The following is a 26,698-nucleotide window of genomic DNA, read 5'->3' on the forward strand; positions in this document are numbered from 1 at the left end:
GGTAATAAATATCTAGAGAAAATAAGTTGTCTAATTTTATGCCCATATAGCACTTGACTCAAAGTTATATACCTCATAGGCACTAGAGAGGTTTAAATAAATTAAAATATTAATGAAGAAAATTTGCCATGAATCATGATATTCTAATGTATTATAGGTTGTAGAAGATTTCTATAATTGACTTTGGGGTCCTAGAACAAAGCACATTCTAGAACTGCCTTCTAAGAGATGGCTATCCAAATTCCTGGGTACAGACAACTCTTCATAAATGAATTAAAAACCAGTTCTAAGATGTATGCTATCGCTCTTTCCCAAGAAATATTATGAAAACCTCTATGGAACCTTAAAGTTTCAGATTATGACATGAAAAATCATTAGCATTTAGCAGACTAATATAACTTGAAATAAAAAGTGTTTCAACTAAGTACATTATTGTCTTGTTCTCTAATTGCCCGTAATAGTTACTATTTATTTAATACAGGTATTAGATATTACTGGGTGCAAGTGACAGAAATCTAAATTAAACTAGTTTAGGCAAAATGGACTTATTAAAAAGAGTGAAATGCCTCATGGAATTGGGTATCAAACAAACAAAATTTAGGTAAGGAAGGGGCATGGCTAGACCATAAGAACTAAAATCAAGCACTTTACACATTCAGGACCACTTTTTGTCTCTGTTTTTCCATGTATCAGCTTTTTTTTCCCCCCTTCACCAACAACACTTTTCCTCATAGTTCAAAAAAACAAAAAAAACAAAAAACAAAAAAAAAAAACCATCCATACAGATCCTGAGATTTACTCTTAGAACTTCAGTAGTCCAAAGAGAAGTCTTTTAATTCCAAATCCTAAAATAGTATTCTGATTGACTCTATTTTGGTTAGATCCTACTCATGTATCAATCAAGTGAGAATAGGTAAAGAAGTTATATTTTATGTACAAAATACAATATCAACATACTGATCACAGTAACTATGTGGAATGGGGAGAGCTTCTCAGAAAATGAGGGCAACCCTACAGATCTTTATTTTGTGGTAGGCATTGCATAAAGCACTTGAAACAGTTGTTTTACTTTGCAAACTTACTGTATAGTTTAAATATTATTTTTAAAGATGAGGAAACTACCTCCAAACTCATGCTTTTCATTAAAATGTTCTATTGACAATTATAATTAACAACTACAACTAAATGTAAGCAGCCCATTCAATCCCTATCTATTCGAAGCTGGACCAGCTGTAGCTTCTCTTGAGCGTCTTTGAAAGCAGCAAAACTGCTCCAAGTAAACTGCTCAGCAATTTGGGCTGGAGGTGGAATTTCCCCACACCTTAAGCTGGAGGCGGAGTTTCCCCACACCTTAAGGAAGCTGAAATCTAGCTTATTACTTTTAGACACAGGACAGAACTATCACTAACCTATAAATGATGTGTTTCTCTATTCCCTTTCTATAGTCACACAGAAAGGAAAAGGAATAGCTAAGGAACAATCAGGTAATAAGAATACTACCTTTCTTTTCATCCCTTTAGAAAAGCTGTATTAGCTAGATCGAGATCAGGATGTATATATTTAAATACTAGAGACGCTGCATAGGTATGTATGTCTAAACTCCTAAGTTTCTGAAAATTTAGCAATAATAATTCTACCAGACAATTTACCAATGAACAATGTAATATAATCAGCTATGTTTCAAATAATATAAATGAATCAGTTAATTCTTCTGGTTAAACTAAAAAACAAAAACATTTCATCTCAAATAACATATCTTATACATGGCAAGGGATTCTTCATAAATCCTAATCTCTTCACTACAACAAAGGTAATCCAATCTTTAAGAAACCCAGAACAATACAATGGATGTTTAATAAATATTTCCTAGCTTGAATTTATCAAACTCATGGTCAAAACTCCTAAGACAGATAAAAATTAAAGTCAAACAGAAGCACAATTCAAAATGTAAAGTAACTACAAGAGTTTAGTTTTTGACAGTGACAATCACTTTGGATGACAGTAGACAAGGAGATTTTACATGACCCCTCAGTTATTTTACAAAGAACACTGTAATCAACATATTCTAGGGAAGCTAGGGAAGGGGAGTAAGAGATAAGGAAGGAGAAAGAGAGGCAGGAAAAGGGAGAAAATTATTCTCTTAGTTCAATTCTGTATTAATGGGATTTTTAAAGCAGCACTATCAGGACACAAAATTAATGTTTACAATTAGTGCTTTAATTGTATTCTATGTAGCTTTCCAAGTACAGAAAAACACTAACTAAAAATGGTTTAAGGGGCATCTGGGTGGCTCAGACAGTTAAGTGTCCAACTCTTGATTTTGGCTTAGGTCATGATCTCACAGATCTCACAGCACAGACCTGCTTGGGATTCTCTCTCCCTGTCTCTGTGCCCCTCCCCGGCTCACACTCTCTCTCAAAAAAAATAAGCATTTTTAAAAAATGCTTTAAAAATAAGATTTACTCTTATACAGGACAGGGGTAAAACTGGTTGATTTAGCAACTCAAAGACATCAACCAGGTGTAAGAAATTCTACCTTTCTACTTTGCCAACCACAACCACATAACCAAAGTATAGGCTCATCCAAGCTAGTTCACCCCAAACAACAGCCAGTAGCAGGGGGAAAAAAGCCATCTCTTCCTCTCTTGTGCTCTTACTTTTTATATTAAAAAAATGTTTTTTTAGTTAACATTATTGTTGGGGCACCTGGGTGGCTCAGTCAGTTAAGCAACCAACTTCGGCTCAGGTCACAATCTCACAGTTTGTGAGTTCGAACCTCGCATCAGGCTCTGTGCTGACAGCTCAGAGCCTGGAGCCTGCTTCAGATTCTGTGTCTCCTCTCTCTCTCCCTCCCGCCTCCCCCCCCCCCCCCCCCCCGCCAAATAAATAAACATTAAAGAAATGTTTAAATAAACATGAAAAAAACTATATAAAAAAGAGACAATTGTTTTAGATTCACAGTAAAATGAAGGGAAAGTACAGAGATTTCCAATATACTCCCTACTTCCAGGCGTGCACAGCACTCACCATTATCAACGGCCCCTAATAGAGTGATACATTTGTTACAATGTACAGTGTAGGTGATGGACCCACACTGACACATCATAATCATCCAAAGTTTACCTTGGGTTTCACTCTTGATGATGTAAATTCTATGGGTTTGGACAAATGCATGATGACACTTATCTATCATTATATTATTAGAGTATTTTCACTGCCCTAAAAATCCTCTGTGTTCTACCTGTTCATCTCCATCCCCCACCAACCCTTCCTGTTTATACTATCTCCATAACTTGATACTCTGCTGTTAGGTGCATACACATTAAAGTTTGTTATTTCTGGGGCGCCTGGGTGGCGCAGTCGGTTAAGCGTCCGACTTCAGCCAGGTCACGATCTCGCGGTCCGTGAGTTCGAGCCCCGCGTCAGGCTCTGGGCTGATGGCTCGGAGCCTGGAGCCTGTTTCCGATTCTGTGTCTCCCTCTCTCTCTGCCCCTCCCCCGTTCATGCTCTGTCTCTCTCTGTCCCAAAAATAAATAAAAAACGTTGAAAAAAAAAAAAAAATTTAAAAAAAAAAAAAAAAGTTTGTTATTTCTTTCTCAAGAAATGACACTTTTATTATTATTTAACACCCTTCTTTATCCCTGATAACTTTCCTTGCTCTGAAGTCTATTCTGTCTGAAGTATATATAGCTACTCCTGCCTTCTTTTGATAAGTGCTAGCGTATTTTTCATCATCCATTTACTTTTAATCTATAGATTTCTTTTTATTTAAAGTAGGTTTCTCAAAAACAACATATAATTGGGTCTTGTTTTATGATCCACTAATGACAATCTCTGTCTTTTAACTGGTATACTCAGAGCATTAGTGATACAGATGGATTATTATCTACTATATTTGCTACATTTTTGTTTGTTTCCCTCATTTTTTGTTCCTGTTTTTATCCTTCACTCTTTTTCTGCATTTTGTGGTTTTAACTGAGCCTGTAGTATGACTCCATTTTCTTTTCTCAGAATATTGGTTATACTTGAAAAATAATTTTTTTAATGGCTGCCCTAGAGTTTACAGTAGAAATTCACAACTAATCCAAATCTATTTTCAAATATCACGATACCACTTAATAGGCAATGTCTTATTAATAACAAATTAATCCTAATTCTCCTTCCTGTCCCTTGTATCATTGCTGTCATCCATTTCACTTACATAGAAGTATAAACAATGAAAAAAATATATATGTGCGTATACACACACACACGTTGTATATACGTAGGATATATATATATACACATATATAAGCACACATAATACGTTACTTTAAACAAGCTTATACATTAGATTAAAAATAAGAAAACTATTTTCATTTTACTTTGACATACTCAATTCTCTTCCTTATGTAAATCTGAGTTTTTGATCTGTGTTATTTTCCTTCCATGTAAGAACTTCATTTAACATTTCTTACAAGGCAGGTCTACCAGTAACAAACTTCTTTAATTTTTATTTGCTTAAGAAAATCTTTATTCTCCTTTACCTTTTTATTTCACTTATGTATTCATTCATTCACTCATTCATTTATGAGAGAGAGCTAGTGAGCGCAGGGGGAGGGGCAGAGAGAGAGCAAGACATAGAATCCCAAGCAGGCCCCACGCTGTCAGTGCAGAGCCCGACACAGGGCTCAAACCCACAAACCATGAGATCATGACCTGAGCGAAAATCAAGAGTCAGATGCTTAACTGACTGAGCCACCCAGGCACCATTCTCCTTTACCTTTTTAAATATTTCACTCCACTCTCTTCTTGCTTGTATGGTTTCTGAGAAGTTGAATATAATTCTTATCTTTGCTCTTTTATAGGTACGGTATTTTTTCTCTATCGTTTTCTACAATTTGCAAAATGATACACCTAGCTGTTGTTTGTTGTTGTAGCTGTGTTATTTATATTTATATTGCTTAGTGTTCTCTGAACTTCCTGGATATGTAGCTTAGGGTCTTTAGTTTGGGAAAATTCTCAGTCATGATTGTTTCAAATGTTTATTCTGCTCCTTTTTCTTCCTTTGCCTTTTGGGATTCCTATTACAAGTTGGTTACACCTTTTGTAGTTGTCTCATAGATACTCTGTTATTTTAAGTCTTTATTTTCTTTGCTTTCTCAGTTTATGAGGATTCTATTGTTAGGTCTTCTAGCTCAGAGATTTTTCTTCAGCTATGTCCAGTCTATTTAAGAAGTTCAACAAAAACTTTTTTTTTTTTTTTAATCTTTTACTGTTTTTGATCTCTAGCATTTCCTTTTGGTTCTTTCATAGGATTTCCATCTCTCTTCAAACTGTGCTTTTTGCCTTTTATATATCTTCTAATTTTTTCTTGATAACCAGACATGATGTACTGGGTAAAAGGAACCACTGTAAATAGGCCTTTCATAATTAATGTGTTGTGAGGTGTGAGGGGAGGGGAAGTGTCCTATGATTAGGTTTTTTATTTAGTGAGCTTATACCTCTGGTCTGTGAACTTCACAAGTGTTTCCCAGCCACCCTCCCCTGCCTCCAGTGGGACAGAATGGCTAGAGGGGGCTGGAGTTGGGGATTTCCTTTCCTCCAGAGTCAGTCAGCCTCTGGTTAACTAGTCTCCCCCAGAGGGCAGGCCTTGTTAAGAACAGAGTGCTCTGGGGGCACCTGCATGGCTCAGTCAGTTGAGCATCCAACTTCAGCTCAGGTCATGATCTCACAGTTTATGAGTTCAAGCCCCACATCAGGCTTGCTGCTATCAGCGCAGAGCCCACTTCAGATACTCTGTCCCTCTCTCTTTGCCCCTCCCTGGTTTGCACTCTTTCAAAAATAAATAAAACATTAAAAAATAAAAAAGGAGAGAGTGCTCTGTCATATTTCAAAATGCTCCCCACCCCCCCACCCCGGGCCCCTGCTAGAAGCGTGAGGGGTTTTCTCTGATATTTACTGTGAGAACCTCATTTGGCTCCTGGAGGTAAACCTTACAATACTGTGGTGGCCTGTGACTGGATCCCCTGGTGTTTTCAACTCTCAGAATTATCCACACTGAACCCTCAGCAATCTGTCAATTAAAGTTCAGTTTTTCCTTCCCAGCACTGATTCCTGAGCAGTTGCTACTCACGAGTCTGCTCTTCAAGCCTCAGCTTTCTATGTTCGTTTGTGTCTATCTGATCTTAGGGGCAGTGGTTTGCCCTGGGTCACAAGAAGGGCTGTTATGGACCCAAGAAGAGCTGTTAAATTTTCAGTCTGTTCAGCTTTGTACTTGTTAGAACAGAGTGGCAACTTCCAAGTTTCTTACATATGGAACTAGAAACCGGAAGTGTCCTTTATGTCTATTTTTAATCAGTGAGGAAACTGCCCCAAAGGCATCCATGTAACTTTCTCTCACTTCTCATTGTCCAGTCTTGTGTCACCTGCTATGCCTACATCAACCACTTGATTATGACACCCTGGAGGTAGGAAGGGGATCATTTTCCAGTGACATGGGGGATCAAATGCCCAAACAAAATCAGAGCTCTGCTCATTAGAGGAAAATGGGAAACAAATGGGCACTAACAAAATAGTCAAAGTTTCTGCCACTTTGTGATTTTTATATAGCCTTTGATGTGTGTAAGAAAAGTAGAACAAGAAAGACACCTAGAGAAAATATTCAAATCAATATTGTTACCACTCACTGAAAAGGGTAACAGAAGAAAAAAGGAACCATTAACCTGATTCTTAACTAAATCTGCTGAAATACCCTCCCGTTCCCCCCAAATTGTTGTGAAATAACCCAGACTTAAGTGATATAATTTAGAAAGCAAATATAATAGTTTAATGAGTTGTCAAAGTAATATATTAGGGATAGAAATAGCCTTAGAGAGCAAGTTCAATCACCTCATTTTACAAATGAGAAGAACAGGGCTCAGAGAGGCTAAACTACTGAAAGACAGACTAGAGTCTAGTTTGCCTGATTTACAGATCAAGGTCCTTCTTGCTGTTTACATTCTGGACCTCTTCACTTCCTTGGAGTTTAAATAAGTTAATAGCAACAGTGATGTAAGCAATCAGTCATTTTTCATGTGCATGTGTTTATCTCTAAATATCTGAACATACGTTAGATTCTGGAAAATAATGTATTTTTAAAAATCATACCAGTAACAAGGGATTCCTCACCCTTACGTAACTGTAGAAGTATGGTCCCACTCTAGAAAATTTTTTCACAATATGGCAATCTTAATATTATTTTCTACAGCTCTCTATTTGGGTTCGTTACAAGTAGGTGATACTTACAAAGTCTGGGAAAAAGAGTGAGAGATTTTCATTTCTTAGAAAAGAATCAGAACACAGGTGAACCTACCATAAGACAAATCATTTTAGCATAAAAATACCACATTCTTGTCTACAAGACTATACATGCAACTGAAAGATTTATATATTTAAACCAATTACTAACACTTTCAGTTTATGGCTAGTAAACAAGTAAGATACATCTAACAAATAGCTTCACTACTCACACTTCTTGATCAAACTTTTTTTTTTTTTTTTTTTTGATCAAACTTTTTAAAAAACTAAATTAGTGCCTTGGAGTGACAGGACATTTCACTCCATTAATAAACAAATACCTGAATGAGGCTACCCAAACATGCCCTCACTCAACTTTAAGTATTAATCTACAGCAGTGGTAACATTTTATACAGTAACAACTTGAAGAAAAATAAATCTAGACTGTCACAAATATATGCACATACACTGTCTATAACCATGATATTTAACTGTTAAATTAAGCATATATTCCAACTTAATAAAGGTAATCTGAATATGCAACACTTGTAAATTATACATTTCATAACCTTAAACCTTAATTTAGAGTAGAACTTTAAAATCATGTAAGTTTCAGATTCTACAGCTACTATCAAAGGGGGGGGGGAATCTTGAACTTGAAATATACCAGTTATTTATTTTTTTTTAACCTTTTTTTTTTATCATGAAATTTATTGTCAAATTGGTTTCCATACAACACCCAGTGCTCATCCCAACAGGTGCCCTCCTCAATGCCCATCACCCACCCTCCCCTCCCTCCCATCCTCCATAAACCCTCAGTTTGTTCTCAGTTTTTAGGAGTCTCTTATGTTTTGGCTCCCTCCCTCTCTAACCATTTTTTTTCTTCCCCTCCCTCATGGTCTTCTGTTAAGTTTCTCAGGATCCACATAGGAGTGAAAACATACGGAGTCTGTCCTTCTCTGTATGAGTTATTTCACTTAGCGTAACACTCTCCAGTTCCATCCATGTTGCTACAAAAGGCCGTATTTCATTCTTTCCCATTGCCACGTAGTATTCCATTGTGTATAGAAACCACAATTTCTTTATCCATTCATCAGATGATGGACATTTAGGCTCTTTCCATAATTTAGTAATTGTTGAGAGTGCTGCAAACTTCTTTTTTTTTTTAATTTATTTTTCAATATATGAAATTTATTGTCAAATTGGTTTCCATACAACACCCAGTGCTCATCCCAAAAGGTGCCCTCTTCAATACCCATCACCCACCCTCCCCTCCCTCCCACCTCCCATCAACCCTCAGTTTGTTCTCAGTTTTTAAGAGTCTCTTATGCTTTGGCTCTCTCCCACTCTAACCTCTTTTTTTTTTTTTTTCCTTCCCCTCCCCCATGGGTTTCTGTTAGGCTTCTCAGGATCCACATAAGAGTGAAAACATATGGTATCTGTCTTTCTCTGTATGGCTTATTTCACTTAGCATCACACTCTCCAGTTCCATCCACATTGCTACAAAGGGCCATATTTCGTTCTTTCTCATTGCCATGTAGTACTCCATTGTGTATATAAACCACAATTTCTTTATCCATTCATCAGTTGATGGACATTTAGGCTCTTTCCATAATTTGGCTATTGTTGAGAGTGCTGCTATAAACACTGGGGTACAAGTGCCCCTATGCATCAGTACTCTTGTATCCCTTGGGTAAATTCCTAGCAGTGCTATTGCTGGGTCATAGGGTAGGTCTATTTTTAATTTTCTGAGGAACCTCCACACTGTTTTCCAGAGTGGCTGCACCAATTTGCGTTCCCACCAACAGTGCAAGAGGGTTCCCGTTTCTCCACATCCTCTCCAGCATCTACAGTCTCCTGATTTGTTCATTTTGGCGACTCTAACTGGCGTGAGAAACATACCAGTTATTTAATGGTGAAAGAGTAAATGTTTTCCTTCTAAGATCAGAAACAAGGCAAGGATGTCTACTCTCGTCATTCCTATTCATTCTCATACTGGTAGTCCTAAGTCAGTAAGAATAAAAAGAAGCAAAAGGCATATAGATTGGGAAAGAAAACATAAAGCTGTCTCTATTTATAAATGACATATTGTTCATGGAGAAAATCCCAAGAAAATTTATTGTAAAAAATCCAAAAATGAGTTTATAAAAGTTGCTGAATGCAAGGTCAATATACAACAAGCAAATGTATTTCCACATACTAGCAATTAACTGGAAATTAAAAATGTTAAAGACTTTACATTTACAATACAAAAGAAGGAAAGAAAGAAGGAAAGAAAGAAAAGCCAGAAAAATGCTTGGGTATAAATCTAATAAAATCTTGCAGGATCCGTATACATTCACTGTAAGATACTCATTAAAGACTTACAGAAAACCTACATAGAGATAACATGTTCATGAATTAGAAGACTCATTATTGCTAAGATGTCAATTTGATCTATGGATTCAATGTAATCTTACTCAAAATCTCAGCAGGATTCCTTTTAGATATTAACGATCTAAAATTTACATGGAAAGGCAAAGATACTAGAACAGCCAGAGCAATTTTGAGTGAAAAGAACATAGTTGGGGGATGGGGGTCTTACACAGTGTGATTTCAAGAATTTCTATGAAGGGGCGCCTGGGTGGCTCAGCTGGTTAAGCGTACAACTTCGGCTAAGGTCATGATCTTGTGGTTCAGTTCTTGAGTTCAAGCCCCACATCAGGTTCTGTGCTGACAGCTCAGAGCCTGGAGCCTGCTTTAGATTCTATCTCCCTCTCTCTCTGCCTCTCCCCCATTCAAGCTCTGTCTTGCTCTCTCTCAAAAATAAAAATAAACATTTTTACAAAAAGCTCAAAAGCATTAACCATAAAGGAAAATATTGAAAAATTTTACTGCATTAAATTAAGACCTCATGTTCAATGACACAAGAGTGAAAAGTCAAGCTGGACTGGGAGAAGACATCTGCAACATACACAGTTCACAAAAGGTTCATATTCTGCATACATAAAGAAATGTAAATTAATAAGCAAAGAAAGAGAACTCAAAAGAAAAATGGGCAAGAGATTTAATAGGCATTTGATAAAAGAGGCTATGTGAATGTCTAATAAACATATAAAAAGGTATTTGACATTGTCACCAAAAAAAACTCAAACTTTGTACAAATAATGAGACACACTAACTACTACATAACAAATAGAATGGCTACAAAACAAAAAGGATGTAGTCCAAAAATGTGGAGCAAAAAGAAATCTCATACAATTTTCATGGGAGTATAAATTGCTTAATACAGCATTCTCATTTAAGCTGAATGAACGTATGCAGAGCCTATATATCAGAAATTCTGAGTGGGCATATATCCTAGAGAAATGCATGCTCATGTGCAACAGAGGCACGTTTCTGAATAGCTGCATTATTCATAATAGGCAAAAAGCTGGAAACAACTATCTATCAATAGCAGAATATGGATAAACTGTGGTGCATGCATTCAGCGGAATATTATGAATAATCTTAGGCTCACATAACACGGGTAAAGTTTTGAAATAAGATAATGCCGTGCAGAAGAACCCAGATCCGAAAGAATATATGTTGCAAGATTCATTTAACTTAAAAATATGCAAAATTAAATTGTATTGTTTGGAGAGGAAAGATTAAATGGCAAAATTATAAAAGAAAACAGAGAGAGACTATTATACAAGTCATAGTAATGCCTATATTGCAGGATGGGAATAAATACTTCTGATCATAAAGCGGGCACCAAGACAGCTTTTGTAGCAATAGCAACATTGTCTTTTTTGATCTGGGTAGAGGTTACATTTAAATAATTCATTATAGTCTACATTTGTTTTACATATTTTTGAGTATTAAAAGATTTTTAAAAGATTTTTAAAGGTTTTTAAAAGATTCAAAGAATCTTTTTTAAAATTTTTAAATTTTTAAAAGATTAAAAGGAGAAAAAACATTGAACATGAGTGTTCAATCACTTGTCTAAAATATCAATTAAAATACAACTGAACTAAAAGGAAAAGCATATAAAAACCTGGCAGAAGACACAGGACCTAATATGGTATTTCAGCTTAAGAACAACAATAGTAGCTTCCTTTGTTGGTTGGGCAAGTTTTGTTCTCTTGAACTAATGTTCAAAATGAAAACGAAAAAAAAGTCACCTGAAAATTGAAAAAGAAAACTACTCACCCCTTGCACCCATGCCCTTCCCCCAACCACCAATTTGGGTCTACAAAGGAATTAAGAATAAAAACGGAAATTATGTTGACAGAAATTTGTGTAAGGCAATCTTAAAAAACCCAAACAAAAAAATTAATGTAATCTAGCTTCTATGTAAACAAAACCCAAAACCCTCACTGTACACATTTATCTTCCAAACTAATGATAAAAACTTGACATAAAGCATTTTATAAATCATATTTTTCTCATATGCAGAGATAAATGTATTCTAAAATAACTTTATTATTAATTTATTGAGCTTGCACAAGAGAACATGATTTAAATCACTGTGGTAAGTAATATTCAAATCATTAGTTCTGTATAAAAACTACCAAAGAAAACAATGGTACATTATTAGTTTAAAATATTTATGTTGTTTACCTGTTTTACACAACAAGTAATTATAATAAGATACAGAAAAACATATCTCAAGATGTGTCACTGTAATTTTATGGAAAATGTTTATTCATTTAGTAATTAATCTATTATTAATTAAATCACTCACTTTCATCCTAGGTAATTTAAGATTATGTAATTAAAATATGTTTTCTTGGGGCGCCTGGGTGGCGCAGTCGGTTAAGCGTCCGACTTCAGCCAGGTCACGATCTCGCGGTCCGTGAGTTCGAGCCCCGCGTCAGGCTCTGGGTTGATGGCTCGGAGCCTGGAGCCTGTTTCCGATTCTGTGTCTCCCTCTCTCTCTCTGCCCCTCCCCCGTTCATGCTCTGTCTCTCTCTGTCCCAAAAATAAAAAAAAAAATAAAAAAGGTTGAAAAAAAAAAAATTAAAATATGTTTTCTTTGTGACTACATGATTTGGGTGGGATGGGAGAAGTTGTTTCCTTTCCCAAATCTGACTCTGGCTATTACAGGTACTTTGTTGCTGTTGCTGTTTTCTTGTCAAACATTTATTTATTTATTCCATGAAACACTCAAAGTTTAGGTCAGTGGGAAACAATTTTAATCAAAGAACTGTACAATTTCTTCCCACATATTTTGATTTGTAATAGGAAATGACATTGCAACCCATTTTACTAAAATATTACAAAATATTTACAAGAAAATATTAAAATAGGTCAAACACAAAAGGCAAGATGGGGTAAAATAAACTTTTTTCAGAAATCTCTACTCCAGTGCCAATAGCACACAAGAAGAGAATCAAAACAAGTAACAAAGATCCCCTGACCATGTTTCCAAAGAATTGGAGAAGGGAAACAAACGGGATGAAAATGGTGGTAAGAAGGGAATAGATGTTAGCAGCCTGGCTTCAATAACCAATCTATTCTGAATGAAATAACTCTCTCTTATATGCAATAAATTCTGAACAAGGCTAAATTTTAGGATATTTCTTGAAATGAAATTTAAAAATACCCTGGCAGCTCTTTCACTAAGTTTAATACGAGCCTCTTTCCCCATGAACCACACATGCGAATAGAAACCCGTTCTGGCATTAAAAGCTGTCACGGCAGGGGCGCCTGGGTGGCTCAGTGGGTTGAGCATCCGACTTCAGCTCAGGTCACGATCTCACGGTCTGTGGGTTCGAGCCCCGCGTTGGGCTCTGTGCTGACAGCTCAGAGCCTGGAGCCTGTTTGGGATTCTGTGTCTCCCTCACTCTCTGCCCCTCCCCCACTTGTGCTCTGTCTCTCAAAAATAAACATTTTAAAAAATTAAAAATAAAAAAGCTGTCACAGTAGTCCTTCCATTTCTTTCATGAAAGCTTCATAAACATCATCCTTAGTTTGCCCCGAAATGGGAACAGATGGACCAGATTTGGGGGCTGCTTTGGCAAGAGGCACAGCAAAATCATCCTCTGACTTTCTCTGGGGAGCAGCAGCGGTCCCTTTATTCTCTTGATGTACCCTCATTGCAGTGGGCACAAATCAAGTAATCTCCGCCTAGGGATTGGTGATCCGTGGCTTGGCACTGATGGATGCTGTGGCTTTCTTCTCAATGGTGGCTGCGCTTGTATCATCCGCCTTGGGTTGCTGAATCAAGTTGGGTGGAGCACTTAAAACCCCCGGGTTCAGCAAGGGAGCTGGTGGGAAAAGCCCAGGTGGGGCAGGTCCAAGTAGAGGCACCAAAGGTGAGCACATCATGCCAGGACAGGGTGGAGGAATACTTGGAGGTGCAGGGGGAGGTAGCCTTGGTGGGGGCCCCCGAAGAGGAGGGCCAGGAGGCAGACCTGGAAGTGGACCTGAGGGAGGGCCAGGGGGCCAGCCTGGGGGTGGGCCTGGAGGTAAAAGTCAAGGTAAAGGCCCTTGGAGCCCTGGCATTCCAGATGGTCTCAGGAATGGAGGAGCTCCTGGAAGTGGTCCAGGAGGAAGGCCAAGTAGGTGGTCCAGGTGACTGTAAAGGTGGAGCAGGTGGTGGTCCAAGAGGAGGTGGTTCTGGCATGGGAGATGCTTGTATCTGAGAAGGAGGAACAGACTGCGTGGGAGCTTGCTGCTATGAAGAGGCGGGAAATGTGCCATCAGAAAGAGAGATTCCTCTTTATGCTGTTTTTGTGACTGCTTTTCCGCTTCAGAATCATCAGAATCACCTTCATCATCATCCTCTGAAATTTCTTCTACTGCTCGTCCCTCCTCTGGGACTTCCTGACCTGCCATTTAAAGCATCATGGCTTGAAGAGGAGTCAGCTCCTTCATGTTCTTTTTCTTCCTTGATTTTCCAGGCATATGTGCAAATCTTACACTCAGACCTGACTTTTTTTCTTCATTGTTGTCTCTTTCATTATCATCACAGTGCACAAATTCAGACCCTTCACTTTCTCCTTCTGACCCATCAGTGTCACTGTCATCAGTACTGTCATCATGCTTATCTTGATCCATGTCCTCAGAATACCATCATCTTCACTGGTGCTGGAAACATCATCATCATGACCCTGGTGAGCAAGTTCAGGACTATATAAAATGTCTTCATCCCACCTATGAGGGGGAAAGATCTAGAGCAAAGCCTACTTTACAGCCATACATTTGCAAGACTTGAGGAGGTGGTGGACCAGGGGGAGGACCAGGAGGTTTTCTGCCAGGGGGCAAATGTAGAACACCATGTCCAAGAAGAGGAAATATAGAAACTACCTGCGTTGAAGGTCATAGGCGAGGACGTTTTAAGGATGGAGCGTGGCTGGGCACCAGGAAGTGGAATGTCCTGGATCAGAATGTTGGAAGGAGCATGTGGCATATCTGGCAAGGGAATGCTCTCCACTTCCACATGCTGAGCATTCTTGACAGCATCAAAATATTGGCTAGGTTGAGCCCTCTTCTGTTCATACTCTACTTCTAGCTTTCTCAATTCTTTGTAAATATCCAGATTCTCTTCCACAGAGTTGTAGAATATGTTAAAAGGTTTCACGCAGCTTTTTACACTTATCTTCAGCACCTTCTCATTTAACTGTTTGCTGCACTGGGTTAAGCTCCATTTCATCCAATTTCTCCATGTCCCGAATAATCTGTTTGGGATCTTTCATCCTTAAAACTGCAGCCCGTACCATCATGCACCGTTTTTTGTTCTTCTTTAATTCTCTCTTCTGGGCTTCTTTTTGATTATTACAGGTACCTTGGTTTATGCACAATTACCAATATATCAGCTATTTAGATTTGTTCATATGTGGCACTGCTCTGGCAACATGAAGAGTGAACCCCATGTTATCAAAAACTATACACTGGGCTTATGAGGCAGCTTTTAACAATGACTGGCAGCTTCCAGCATCTCCTCTTCACCTATGAAGTTTCCATCATTTCCTGTGCTGCTTCTGTGCTGTGTGTTCAGCAATTGTGCAAACTTTACTTTTATTTAATGATGATGATTTGGACGTTAATACAATAATATGAAAGCTGCTTTCTAGTTGGTCAGGGAAACTAACACTAAGAACTTTATTAAATGCCTTCCCTAGAACCAACTTCTATTCCTAAGCATTGGGGGCAAGATGGGATTTAGTCCCCTTGACAAAGAACTCGGTAGAATATCCCATCTCATTGTCTCTTTAAAGTCAATGCTCTGACAGATCATCAAGAGAATACTGCAAATGATAAAGTTATTACAGAAGAGTGCCTTTGTCCACATGCTCCCCTCCATGTTCAAAGTCAGCAACACAGAACCTGCCTCACATCAAATCCCTTACTGTCTTTGTTTCTGACTCTAGATACACATTTAATTTTTTTTTAATATTTATTTTTGAAAGAGACAGAGTGTGAGCAGCAGAAGGGAGAGGCAGAGAGAGAAAGGGAGACCTAGAATCCAAAGCAGGCTCCAGGCTCTGAGCTGTCAGCACAGAACCCGATGCAGGACTTGAACCCATGAACTGTGAGATCATGACGTGGGCCAAAGTCGGCTGCTTAACCGACTGAGCCACCCAGGCGCCCCTAGGTCCACATTTAAAGGGTTCATGTAATTAGGTCAGGTCTACTCAGCTAATCTCACCTTCCTAGTCAACTGTGCCAAATGTTATAAAGTAATCACAAGAGTGCTATCCTATCATATTTACAGTACAGAAAATTATACAGGATATGTACATGGAGGGGGAGTAAGATTCTTCTGGGCCATCTTAGGAATTCTGCCTACTATCAGGGGTAACCTAAAGAACAAAGAGAAACTGAAGATGAAGCAAAGACTGAATTGGAGACAACGCAGGCACAAGCGATATCCTGAGTCAGGAAAGAGCAGGGAAGAATAGGGGGAAAAAGTATGTATGACTGGACTTGTCTCCCCAGTACCCAGCATAGTAACTGGCACATAATTTTTCAAGGGAATGGACCAACATACCAAGTTATACCAAATTAAGCTAGCAGGTATTTACTAAGAGTTTACATACTTAATAGCTATAGGACAAAAGCTAAGAAACTTACTGTAATGTGAAACCACTAGGCAGAATTGAGGGGTGACAAACCAATGGAGACAACATGGACAGAAAACAAACTGGACATTAAGAAAACTAGGCTCTTATGCTATCTCTGCTAAATATAAGTGACCAAATCAAATAAACTCCAAGACTTTAGTTTTGTCTCATCTTTAACAGAGATGATATAACCACTTAATTTCTAAGATCCCTTTCCAGTGCTACCTATCCTACAAAATGGAAGGCATGGTTCTTGCCCTCAAGCATATTCTATTTAGGAAGTTTAGAATGTAAGTATTAATTCATGTTGTAACCCACACATTGCTCTATCAGTAGTAATATTAAAAAGACAATAGGAAGAATCCTATTTTAAACACTGAATTTACCCTCTTCTATAGATTTAGCAGTAAACAGATACTCCTATGCTAAGATTTACTTGCTCTTCCCAGTAAAAAAATAAAACACCAAAATTACATATCTTTATTTTATTATTTTTTTTAGGTAGGCTCCATGCCCAACGTGGGGCTTTAACTCACAACCATAAGATCAAGAGTCACATGCTCTACCAAGTGAGCCAGCCAGGTGCTCCCAAATTTACATATCAATACCAGGTCCTATTAGAATAAGGCAAAGTAAGGTAATGCCACAGTCTGGGGAGAATAGGGACTAGAATTCTCAGGACAGAGTAACAGAGAGAGGATGGTACAGCTAGAAAATGCCAGAGATCTTCAGATTATGCACTTGTATACTCAACTAAGTACTGAGCAGCACAAGTGTATAAAAATACTACCCAAGTCTGGTGAAAAGAAGCATCTAAAGCAATTAAAGTAGTGCTTCTCAACCATTTTCTCCTTATCATCCTAATCCAGGAGGTTTTTGATACTTTATTTTTCCTAACTGCCCTCATGAAATTTTACTACTACTGTGTATCTATCTAATTTCTACAGTTTAATCCTTTGGAAGGCCATAATCATTGTAATATGCAAGATTCTCTCTCTCTCTCTCTCTCTCTCATACACACACACACACACACACACACACACACACACACACACACACACACAGCAAAAAAATAAATTTTGCCAAGTTGGAGGTGATAGCATCACCAGTGAGGATACATGGATTTTGAAGGAATAGTGCCTGGATTGCATACAGGGAAGTAATCTGTTCCCGCCAGCCAGGGTAAAAAACTTGTGTTTCCTGGAGCACTGGAGAGAGTACTCAAAAAGAAACTTACCTCAGCAGTACTGGATATTTAACATATTTTGAATTAAATACCATTTATAGTAAGAACAAAATTTGTAAAATATAAATTTAACAAAGTATGTAAAAAGGCCATCCACACTGAAATTACAAAATCTGCTGAGAGAAATTAAAAATGACCTAAATAAATGGAGAGCTGGGTGAGAAGACTCAATATTGTTAAGATGTTAATTTTTGCCAACTTCACCTACAGATCAACATAGTCCAATTTTCTCCCCAGAGACGGACAAGCTGATTCTAAAATATATATAAAAACACTAAGTACTCACACAATTTTGAAAAAGAAAAAAGTTGATGATTTCAAGACTTATTATAAAATGCTACCATATCACAACAGTATGGCACTGGCATTAACAACTGACTTAATAAAGACACAAAGACAATTCAGTGAAATAGTCTTGTTTTTCCACAAGTATCTAAGAACTGAATATATCTACATATTAAAAAAGTGAACTTTGGCATATACCTTGCATAATATGCAAATATTAACTCAAAATAGTCTGTAGATCTAAATGTAAAATACAAAACTTCTGGGAGATACAAAGAAAATCTACATGATGCGGAGATAGAGATCTTTTTAGATACAACACCAAAACCACAATCCATAACAGAATAAACTGATAAACTGGACATCAACAAAATTTAAAACTTCTGCTCTTCAAATACATTCTTAAGAGAATGAAAACACAACCACAGATTGAGTACTTGTATCCAGAACATACAAAGAACTCTCAAAACTCGAGAGCAAGAAAACAATCCAATTAAGGGGGGAAAAAAAAAACAAAGAAACTAGCAAAAACATTTGAAAGACACTTCACCAAAGAGGATAGATATACAGATTGCCAAGAGGCACATGAAAAGATGTTCAATATCATTAGTCATCACAGAAATGTAAATTAAAACTACAATGAGATACACTGTGGGATGGATACACATCTATTAGAATTTTTAAGATTAGAAAAGACTGACCTTACCAAATATTGGTGAGAATGTGGAAAAACTGGCATTCTCATGTCTTGGTGGTGGGAATGTATAATGATACAACCAATTTGGAAACAGCCAGCAATTTCTTAAAAAGTTAAACATATAGATACCTACCATATGGTCTGACCTTTCCACCACTAGACATTTACCCAAGAGAAAGGAAAGCCTATATTCATACAAAGACTTGTACAGAAAGGTTCATCATAGCTTTATTCGTAATAGATGAAAACGGGAAACAACTCAAATGTCCATCGATAGTTAAGTGGATAAACAAATTGTGTTTATAGTTACAATGGAATACTACTCAGCAACAGAAAAGAACTGTTAATACCATGCCACAACATGTGAGATTCAAAATAATTATGCTGAGTGAAAAAATGCCAGACAAAAGGAAGACATATTGTATAATCTCATTTATATAAAGCTCTAGAAAATACAAATTAATCTGTAGGGATACAAAGCAAATCAGAGGTTATGGAGGGGCAAATGGAATCTTTTGGAAGTGATGGAAGCATTAGCTACCTTGATTATGGTGAAGGTTTCACAGGTATATGCATATGTCAAAATTTATGAAACAGTATAATTGAAATATATGTAATTCATTGTATATCAATTATACCTCACTAAAACCTAAAAAAAAAAAAAAAAAAAAAAAAAAAGGCTGAGGTACTAGCTGAGACTAACAGACCAATTAGTAACTTTAGCTCTGTCTAAAATTTAGGACAGAATTTATGCCATTTTTGTTATACTACCTAACATATTACTTATATACAGTTATGAGTATAAAAACTCATCAGCATTATTTCAGACTATGCAAGTAAAAGTACCTGATCTCTATTAAAAATATCACAGTTGGGGTACCTGGGTAGCTCAATCAGTTAAGTGTCCGACTCTTGGTTTCAGCTCAGGTCATGATTTCACAGGTCCTGAGTTCGAGCCCCGCGCTGGGCTCTGTACTGACAGTGCGGAGCCTGCTTGGGATTCTCTCTCTCCCTCTCTTTCTGCTCCTTTCTGAGCATGTGTGCACACACTCTCTCTCCCTCTCTCAAAATAAATAAACTTTAAAAAAAACATATCACTGTTTACCCAACATCTATTTATTTATACATGTCCAGTAAAATTGCTTCAAAGAACTAAGAGGACATTTAGTCTATTTGGAAAGATGATAATTTAATAATTTATAATAACTATAAACATTCCAAAATTTTTGCATGTCCACTGAAGCAGAATTTTTGTTTTCTTGGTGAAAAGATCTCAATTTATTTCCAATTAGCAAGATTTAAAATAATCCAAATGCTCTCTAAAAGGGGACTAGTTAAATAAATTACATTATAAACAATGGAAAATGATGTGGCTATAAAGAAAAATGAGAAGTTCTCATTACTAATATGGACTAATATACTACATTCCCAATATATATTCCCCAAATATATTGGAGATGAAAAATGAAAGATTCAGAATGTGTATATGCTAAATAAAAAACAATACATGAATGGAATATAAAAATAAGTCACCATCAGTCTCTAGCTGCAAAAACAGCTAGTTTCATTAGATAATACCTTCTTTGTTTCAGAATCTTCCAAAGCCATTTATAGTCACAATGACAGGATGTAAACTCATTTAAGATCTTGGGGGAAAACTGACCATTGGTGAAGAAAATTTAAAAATCTGAGGCTAGATGCTAGAAGCACTGGCAAGAATAGAGGAGAGGTGTCATCTCTAGGCACCTAGAAACTATAGAGGAATTCTCTCCTGGGTGTTAACTGAGTTGGTTCCTTGCTCTTCTTCACTCCCCCCCTTACTACTCAATGTTCCATGGAAGCCAGCTAGAAGTTGGGTGGGTACACTTGAGAAGGGGTTGAAGGGTTGGTCACAGGTTCCATTACTAATTACTGTAAGTAGCTAAAAAAGACCATGTGCACATGTACAATTTTAGGGCAGAGAGTGCACATGACCTCAAGTAACTGAGTGAAGAGGTTTTAAGAACTTAGAACACCAACAGTGTGGTATACTGACAGCCAGCAGAAGTGACATGTGGCCACAAGAAAGACTGGTTAAAGATTAGAGCATTTCATGGGGCGCCTGGGTGGCGCAGTCGGTTAAGCGTCCGACTTCAGCCAGGTCACGATCTCGCGGTCTGTGAGTTCGAGCCCCGCGTCAGGCTCTGGGCTGATGGCTCGGAGCCTGGAGCCTGTTTCCGATTCTGTGTCTCCCTCTCTCTCTGCCCCTCCCCCGTTCATGCTCTGTCTCTCTCTGTCCCAAAAATAAATAAAAAACGTTGAAAAAAAAAAAATTAAAAAAAAAAAAAAAAAAAAAAGATTAGAGCATTTCTTGTTAATTTCCAGAAAAGACTAGAGAACACAGTGAAGGATGGGGGTGGGTAGAATTCAGGCAACCTGTGTAAACTCAGGGTTTACTACTTTGTGTTAACTGCCAACAATATTATTATAATAATAATGAAAACTAATGATCTGTTTGTATGATGTGTATATATAGATTTGCTGAGCACTTCATCTGACAAAGTAAAATCAACATCATTTCAATGATCCCAGAAAGTACTTTTGAAAGCTTAACGATGTTAATAATTTGGAAGGCTATTTTGGCAAATCAATCCCAAAATACTTTGAATGACAAAGCTAAATTCAGAAGCTAATAAAATATACAAGATAGCATTTTCAAAAATACTAAGTTATATGGTAGATATAGGGAAGATCTACTTATTGACTAGCTCTTAAATCAACTCTTTTGTGTTTAAAAAGGGTCACTCATAATCTAAGCATTCCTGTTTTGAATACTGAGAACAGCATTGGCTAAATTATAATTACCTCTAGTTTGGTATTATCTTGAATGACATTTTTATCCAGCCAAAAATTAAGACATCAGGGAGGCTTATGTAGTCACTCATTTGCAATGCTAACATTAACAGCACTTGGTATCATGAAAATTAGGAATCCACTTGAATTACAGTTTAAAAGATAGGAGTCCATAGAATCGACCTAACTTTTTGGGGGAAAATCCACTTCTGAACCATTACTGCTTTATGGCACTATTTGACAAAAGAAAAAAACTATTTCTCTCTCTCCAATTTACTTTATTTTCCCAGTTACTATCAAGTCTGACATGGGTTCAAATTCCTGTTCCTGCTATACTTACTGGTCCTGGAGATATTTAACCTTTCTGAATTGTAGTTTTGTTATCTATTAGTGGAATGTAAATGCTAACCTACCAACATTACAAGATTGTTGTATGAACTGAATCATAACATAAAAAGATTTAGGCATATCACTGTCTCTGAAATAAAATTCTATAATTAACACCAATTTCTATCACTCTGGATACAGGAAAACAATTTCTTTGTGTAGAAATAATTTTCTGACAAAGTCAGACCTTTCCTCTGAAATATGTTATTGATATTTTAGACTAAATTATTTGGACTCTACAATAGGGCATTAAGTTCTACTAAATCCTCGGGAAAGGAAATAACAATAATTATTATTTTGGCTACATATATTTAGAAATACAAATGAAACCTTCTGGGCAAAAGCAGGAGGTCATTCAAGGTCATTCAGAATTTTTAGACCATCTTAAAAAATTTTTTTTAAATGTTTATCTGATTTAATTTTGAGAGGCATGCAGGGGAGGGGGCAGAGAGAGGCTCCAAAGCAGGCTCTGTGCTAACAGACAGCCTGATGTGGGGCTCAAATTCATGAATGTAAGATCATGACCTGAGTTCTGAGCCCAAGTTGGATGCTTAACCCCTTAATCTACTGAGCCACCCAGGCACACCTTAGAGCATCTTAAATTTGGAGAGGCAAACACCCTGAAAGCCATTATTGTAATCCACGCATTTTATAACAAAAGAGAGCCTCAAAGAACTTAAACGGATTTGCTCAAGTAGTATATACAGGCAATAAGGTAAGAAAACAGGAGTACTTAGGTCTAATAACTTAAATTCCAATTGTTCTTTACACTATATATACATACCACTCTGCTTTCATAAATTTTTGACAGTATCACCTTTTTGATTAACAGTGTTTCTTCCATAACCAGGTAACTTATTTTTCCAAAAGTTTGCTACTTCAACTGCTTCTAGGCAATCAAAAATCTTCTATTAGGTTACTACCGAAACAACTATTTCCCCTTTATGCCTTCCTATGAAAATGCGAATTTTCTCCACATATGGAATGGTAATATAACCAGTGATGATAAGCCTCTATTCTTGTCCCAGGGGATGAACCAGGTGAAAAACAATGACTAATCTAAGCAAAACGCTAATCCCATTCTACCTTTGCTGGTGGATTGGTTTAGAGTAAGCCAGTAACCAATCCAATCTCAGGGGGAGTTTGGAGGGGATTTGGAAAAAGATAGTTTTGCTTGATTAAAAATACAAAGAAAAAGGAAACTTACAGGGAGAGTCCCCTTTCCATTTCTTTGGCTGTGTGTCATAAGCACAAAATGCATCAGTCATCTCTACTAGGAGAAGAAAGCTTAAAGCCTCACAGAGCCACTCACCCAGAGCTCTGACAGTACGATCTTAACCAACCAAACTGCCTTCCTCTAGAGTAAATTATTATAAAAGCAATAAACCTGTATTTAGTTAGGCACTCAATTACTTGTGGCCCAAAGCCTCCAAATATGAAACTCCAACATTTTTAAAAATTTATTTGAGAGAGAGAGAGAGAGAGAGAGAGAGAGAGAAGAGAGCGCACACGCATGAGCAGGGGAGAAGCAGGGAGAGAGAATCCCAAGCAGGCTCTACGCTGCTAGTGCAGAGTCCGATGCAGGACCCAAACTCAGGAACCGTTAGATCATGACCTGAGCCAAAATCAAGAGCTGGACGTTTAAGCAACTGAGCCACCAGAACTCCAGCATTTCTAGTGAAATCATCTTACCTAAGCCTCCACAACAGAAGACTTCCTTCTCAACCAAATAATACACATGTATTTTAAATTAAGAGTTTTGTTAAAAATCAATTTAGGTATGTTACTAAGAAAAATGCTATTTGGTGATTCACAGTATCCAAAACTTCAGGACATGACTGAAGAAACTAAATCTAAAAAAATACAATGTTCATTTAACAGTACAGAAACAAATCTGAATTTGTATACCCATTCTAAAAACTGATAAAAACAACTTCAAAAACTGTACGTTTCAAAGAGATGTTATTCTCAATTACTTATTTAAATAAAATTATTTTTAAAAAAACACCACTGTCACACTGACATAAAGCTTAAACATACTTTATTACCTACCAACAATCACAGATTTAACTCAGATCACAGATTTAACAAATTGTAAAATTATGACAATACTCTCAACTACTAAGAGTCACATGAGAAAAGACGTAAAAGCAGCTGTAGAATAACTTGTCAAAAACCCATGAATCACTGAAGACTACTGAAGTCACCCACCCTCAAGAAAAGCCTACTGATTTGAAGTACTAACCTTTTAGTTCTGCCCTAAGTCACAGTAAGGGCACCAGCTAGGAGATGTTAAGAAATGGTGGTTATTATGGAAAGAGCCTAAATGTCCATCAACTGATGAATGGATAAAGAAATTGTGGTTTATATACACAATGGAGTACTACATGGCAATGAGAAAGAACGAAATATGGCCCTTTGTAGCAACGTGGATGGAACTGGAGAGTGTGATGCTAAGTGAAATAAGCCATACAGAGGAAGACAGATACCATATGTTTTCACTCTCATGTGGATCCTGAGAAACTTAACAGAAACCCATGGGGGAGGGGAAGGGGAAAAAAAAAAGAAAAAGAGGTTAGAGTGGGAGAGAGCCAAAGCATAAGAGACTCTTAAAAACTGAGAACAAACTGAGGGTTGATGGGGGGAGGGAGGGAGGGAGGGAGGGAGGGGAGGGTGGGTGATGGGTATTGAGGAGGGCACCTTTTGGGATGAGCACTGGGTGTTGTATGGAAACCAATTTGACAATAAATTTCATATATTGAAGAAAAAAAAAAAGAAGTGGTGGTTAAAAGCAAGTAAAGAAAGGAATCTATAAGTAGAGGCTAAAAATCATAAATGTTTGGGGTGACACACTAATGACACATACACAATAGTTTCCAAGGACATCACAGTAGAATAAACTTATGCTCAAGATGATTCTGAGTAATTTTTAAAAATTTAAAATAATTTGATCAATATAGCAGAAAACAGTGTTGGCTATGAGACTGCATAATGACAGGGAAATTAATCATGGTAAGTAGCATTATAGTCCAAACTTTCTCACCAAGATAAGATTTGTTAGTACTATTAAGAAAACTAGCAAACAAACCCAAAAAACTAGAGTTCAACAGAACAGAAAGCCATTTTTTTCCTTTTCATTAACTCTATACCCCTGTAACTATTTTCTGTCCTAAGAAAAAAATAGACTCTTCAGAACACCCCAATTAGGTAAAGTAACCAGGCACTCCATTTAAAATAAATAAATATATCCTGAATTAGGTGCATGTTTCCAATAAATATAAATTTAAAGGCAATTCATTTAGGAAGGTTTAAAAAAAATGTAGTAATAGCATTTTGATCACTCTAATGTTAGAATGAACCATTTTAGCTAAAGATTAAATTTATTTGGATAATCCAACTTTTAAAAGATTAATACTTTTTATATCTACTTAACATTATCACAGTAGTACTGTATGAAAGAATGAAAGAAAGATGAGAGCTTGAGATGACCTTGCAGGCTTTTGCAGAACTACCAATCATTTTAGGTCATCTGTTTTGGTGTTGCTATGGCAACTTTATGAATCATGACCCCCTCACCACAATAATTCAGAGGACTGAATTATGTATGAAGAATGTACTGTCAACCTGTTTCCCGTAAAAATATACACATTAATGAATTAGATCTTACTATAGTAAATTATATATCTTTAGCCTCAATTCAGTAAATTAAAGAAACTACTGGCCACTAGAGAAACAGAAAATTATCCATATGCCCAATCTGTATAAAACTGTCTCTCATGTCAGTCCTGAATGTTAAATCCACTACATCTTTCAGTTTGGAGACTTTTCAAACAATATGTCTTTCTTTACTGAGAGGCTCAAACAGATGAGTCTGTGTATAATGCTTACCATACTTATTTACAGAAAACAAATTCGATCTATTATAAACTTAATAGAAATGTCTTTTAGAGTTCACAAAAAAGAACCCTCATCTAAAATGCATACAAGTATTTAACAGTCAAATGTCACGATGTCCACAACTTACTTTCAAATGGATTCAGCAAAAGAAAAAACCGTATGTGTCTGTATATAAAATATGTGTAAATATGAGAGGGAAAGCAAATGTGGCAAAATGTTCTCACTGCTGGATCTACGTGGAGTGTATGTGGGTATTCAGAATATTGTTTCAACTTTTCTGTAAAATATTCCCAAGTAAAAAGCTGTGGAAACAAAGGACCCTCACTGGTTCCTAGTCCTCTTGTGTTAGTTTTTACCCTGAATATACACCCAGTCCCCTTCTTTTGAGGCAACTACTTCAAGACCCTCTGCCCTCATTTAAAACAACTGTTACAGAACTGTTACGTCTTTTTTAACAAAGTCATAATTCTAGAAAAGAGTTTTTATAAGTAGATTTAAAGGCCAGTATCAGTGAATTAATTGTTTTACCTGAAAGTTAACATCTTCTTTCTTAAATATTAGTGCTCGAACTTCATCAGGATCTCCATTAAATATAGCTTGCACCAGTGATGGCTAAAACACAAGAGAGTAATAAAAATATTAATCACACTGCATGGATAATTCTAAAGATATTTCCACATAATTTTTAAACCTAAAATTTTTCTTCTCTTTAGCAACAATAATCAATTTGTTTTTGACATTAACCAATACTTTTATTGAGTCAAATTGTATGAAAGTACAGGATTCCTCCTTGAATAAAAAAGGCCTAATTAAAAAAAAAAAAAAATCAATTCAGTATGGCCAAAATTAGGTAGTACAATAAACACAATCAAACCTGAGTAGAAGCCTTTTGTTCATATATATGGTAAAAACAAAGTCTCTTCCAAATACAAGTGTGACATCTCAACATCTACTTGGGGGACATAAGTTGTCAAACAAGCCATTGCCAGGCCACACTGATGCCCATGAAGGCAGGCCTTTTTGAAAAGTTCTGTTTGGGGCATTCAATAACTTGCATGGGTTAGC

General features: G+C 36.8%; 1 protein-coding gene and 1 pseudogene across 9 annotated transcripts in view; both read right to left on the reverse strand.

Annotated features, from left to right (window-relative positions):
* ANKRD28 (ankyrin repeat domain 28) overlaps positions 1-26,698 on the reverse strand; it is a 197,848-nt gene that overhangs the window by 93,821 nt on the left and 77,329 nt on the right. For 7 of the 9 annotated variants that reach the window (XM_042903092.1, XM_042903087.1, XM_042903088.1 and 4 more), the window contains one exon: positions 26,162-26,245. In XM_042903092.1, the coding sequence (XP_042759026.1) occupies positions 26,162-26,175 (14 nt within the window). In that variant the 5' untranslated portion in view covers positions 26,176-26,245. Of the gene's footprint in view, positions 1-7,266; positions 7,286-26,161; positions 26,246-26,698 lie in introns of those variants that run through there. The other 2 variants (XM_042903095.1, XM_042903091.1) reach the window with 2 other exon arrangements.
* LOC122230377 lies at positions 13,141-23,004 on the reverse strand (annotated as a pseudogene).

Source organism: Panthera leo, chromosome C2 (genome assembly GCF_018350215.1).
Source record: "Panthera leo isolate Ple1 chromosome C2, P.leo_Ple1_pat1.1, whole genome shotgun sequence".
Classification (NCBI taxonomy): domain Eukaryota; kingdom Metazoa; phylum Chordata; class Mammalia; order Carnivora; family Felidae; genus Panthera; species Panthera leo.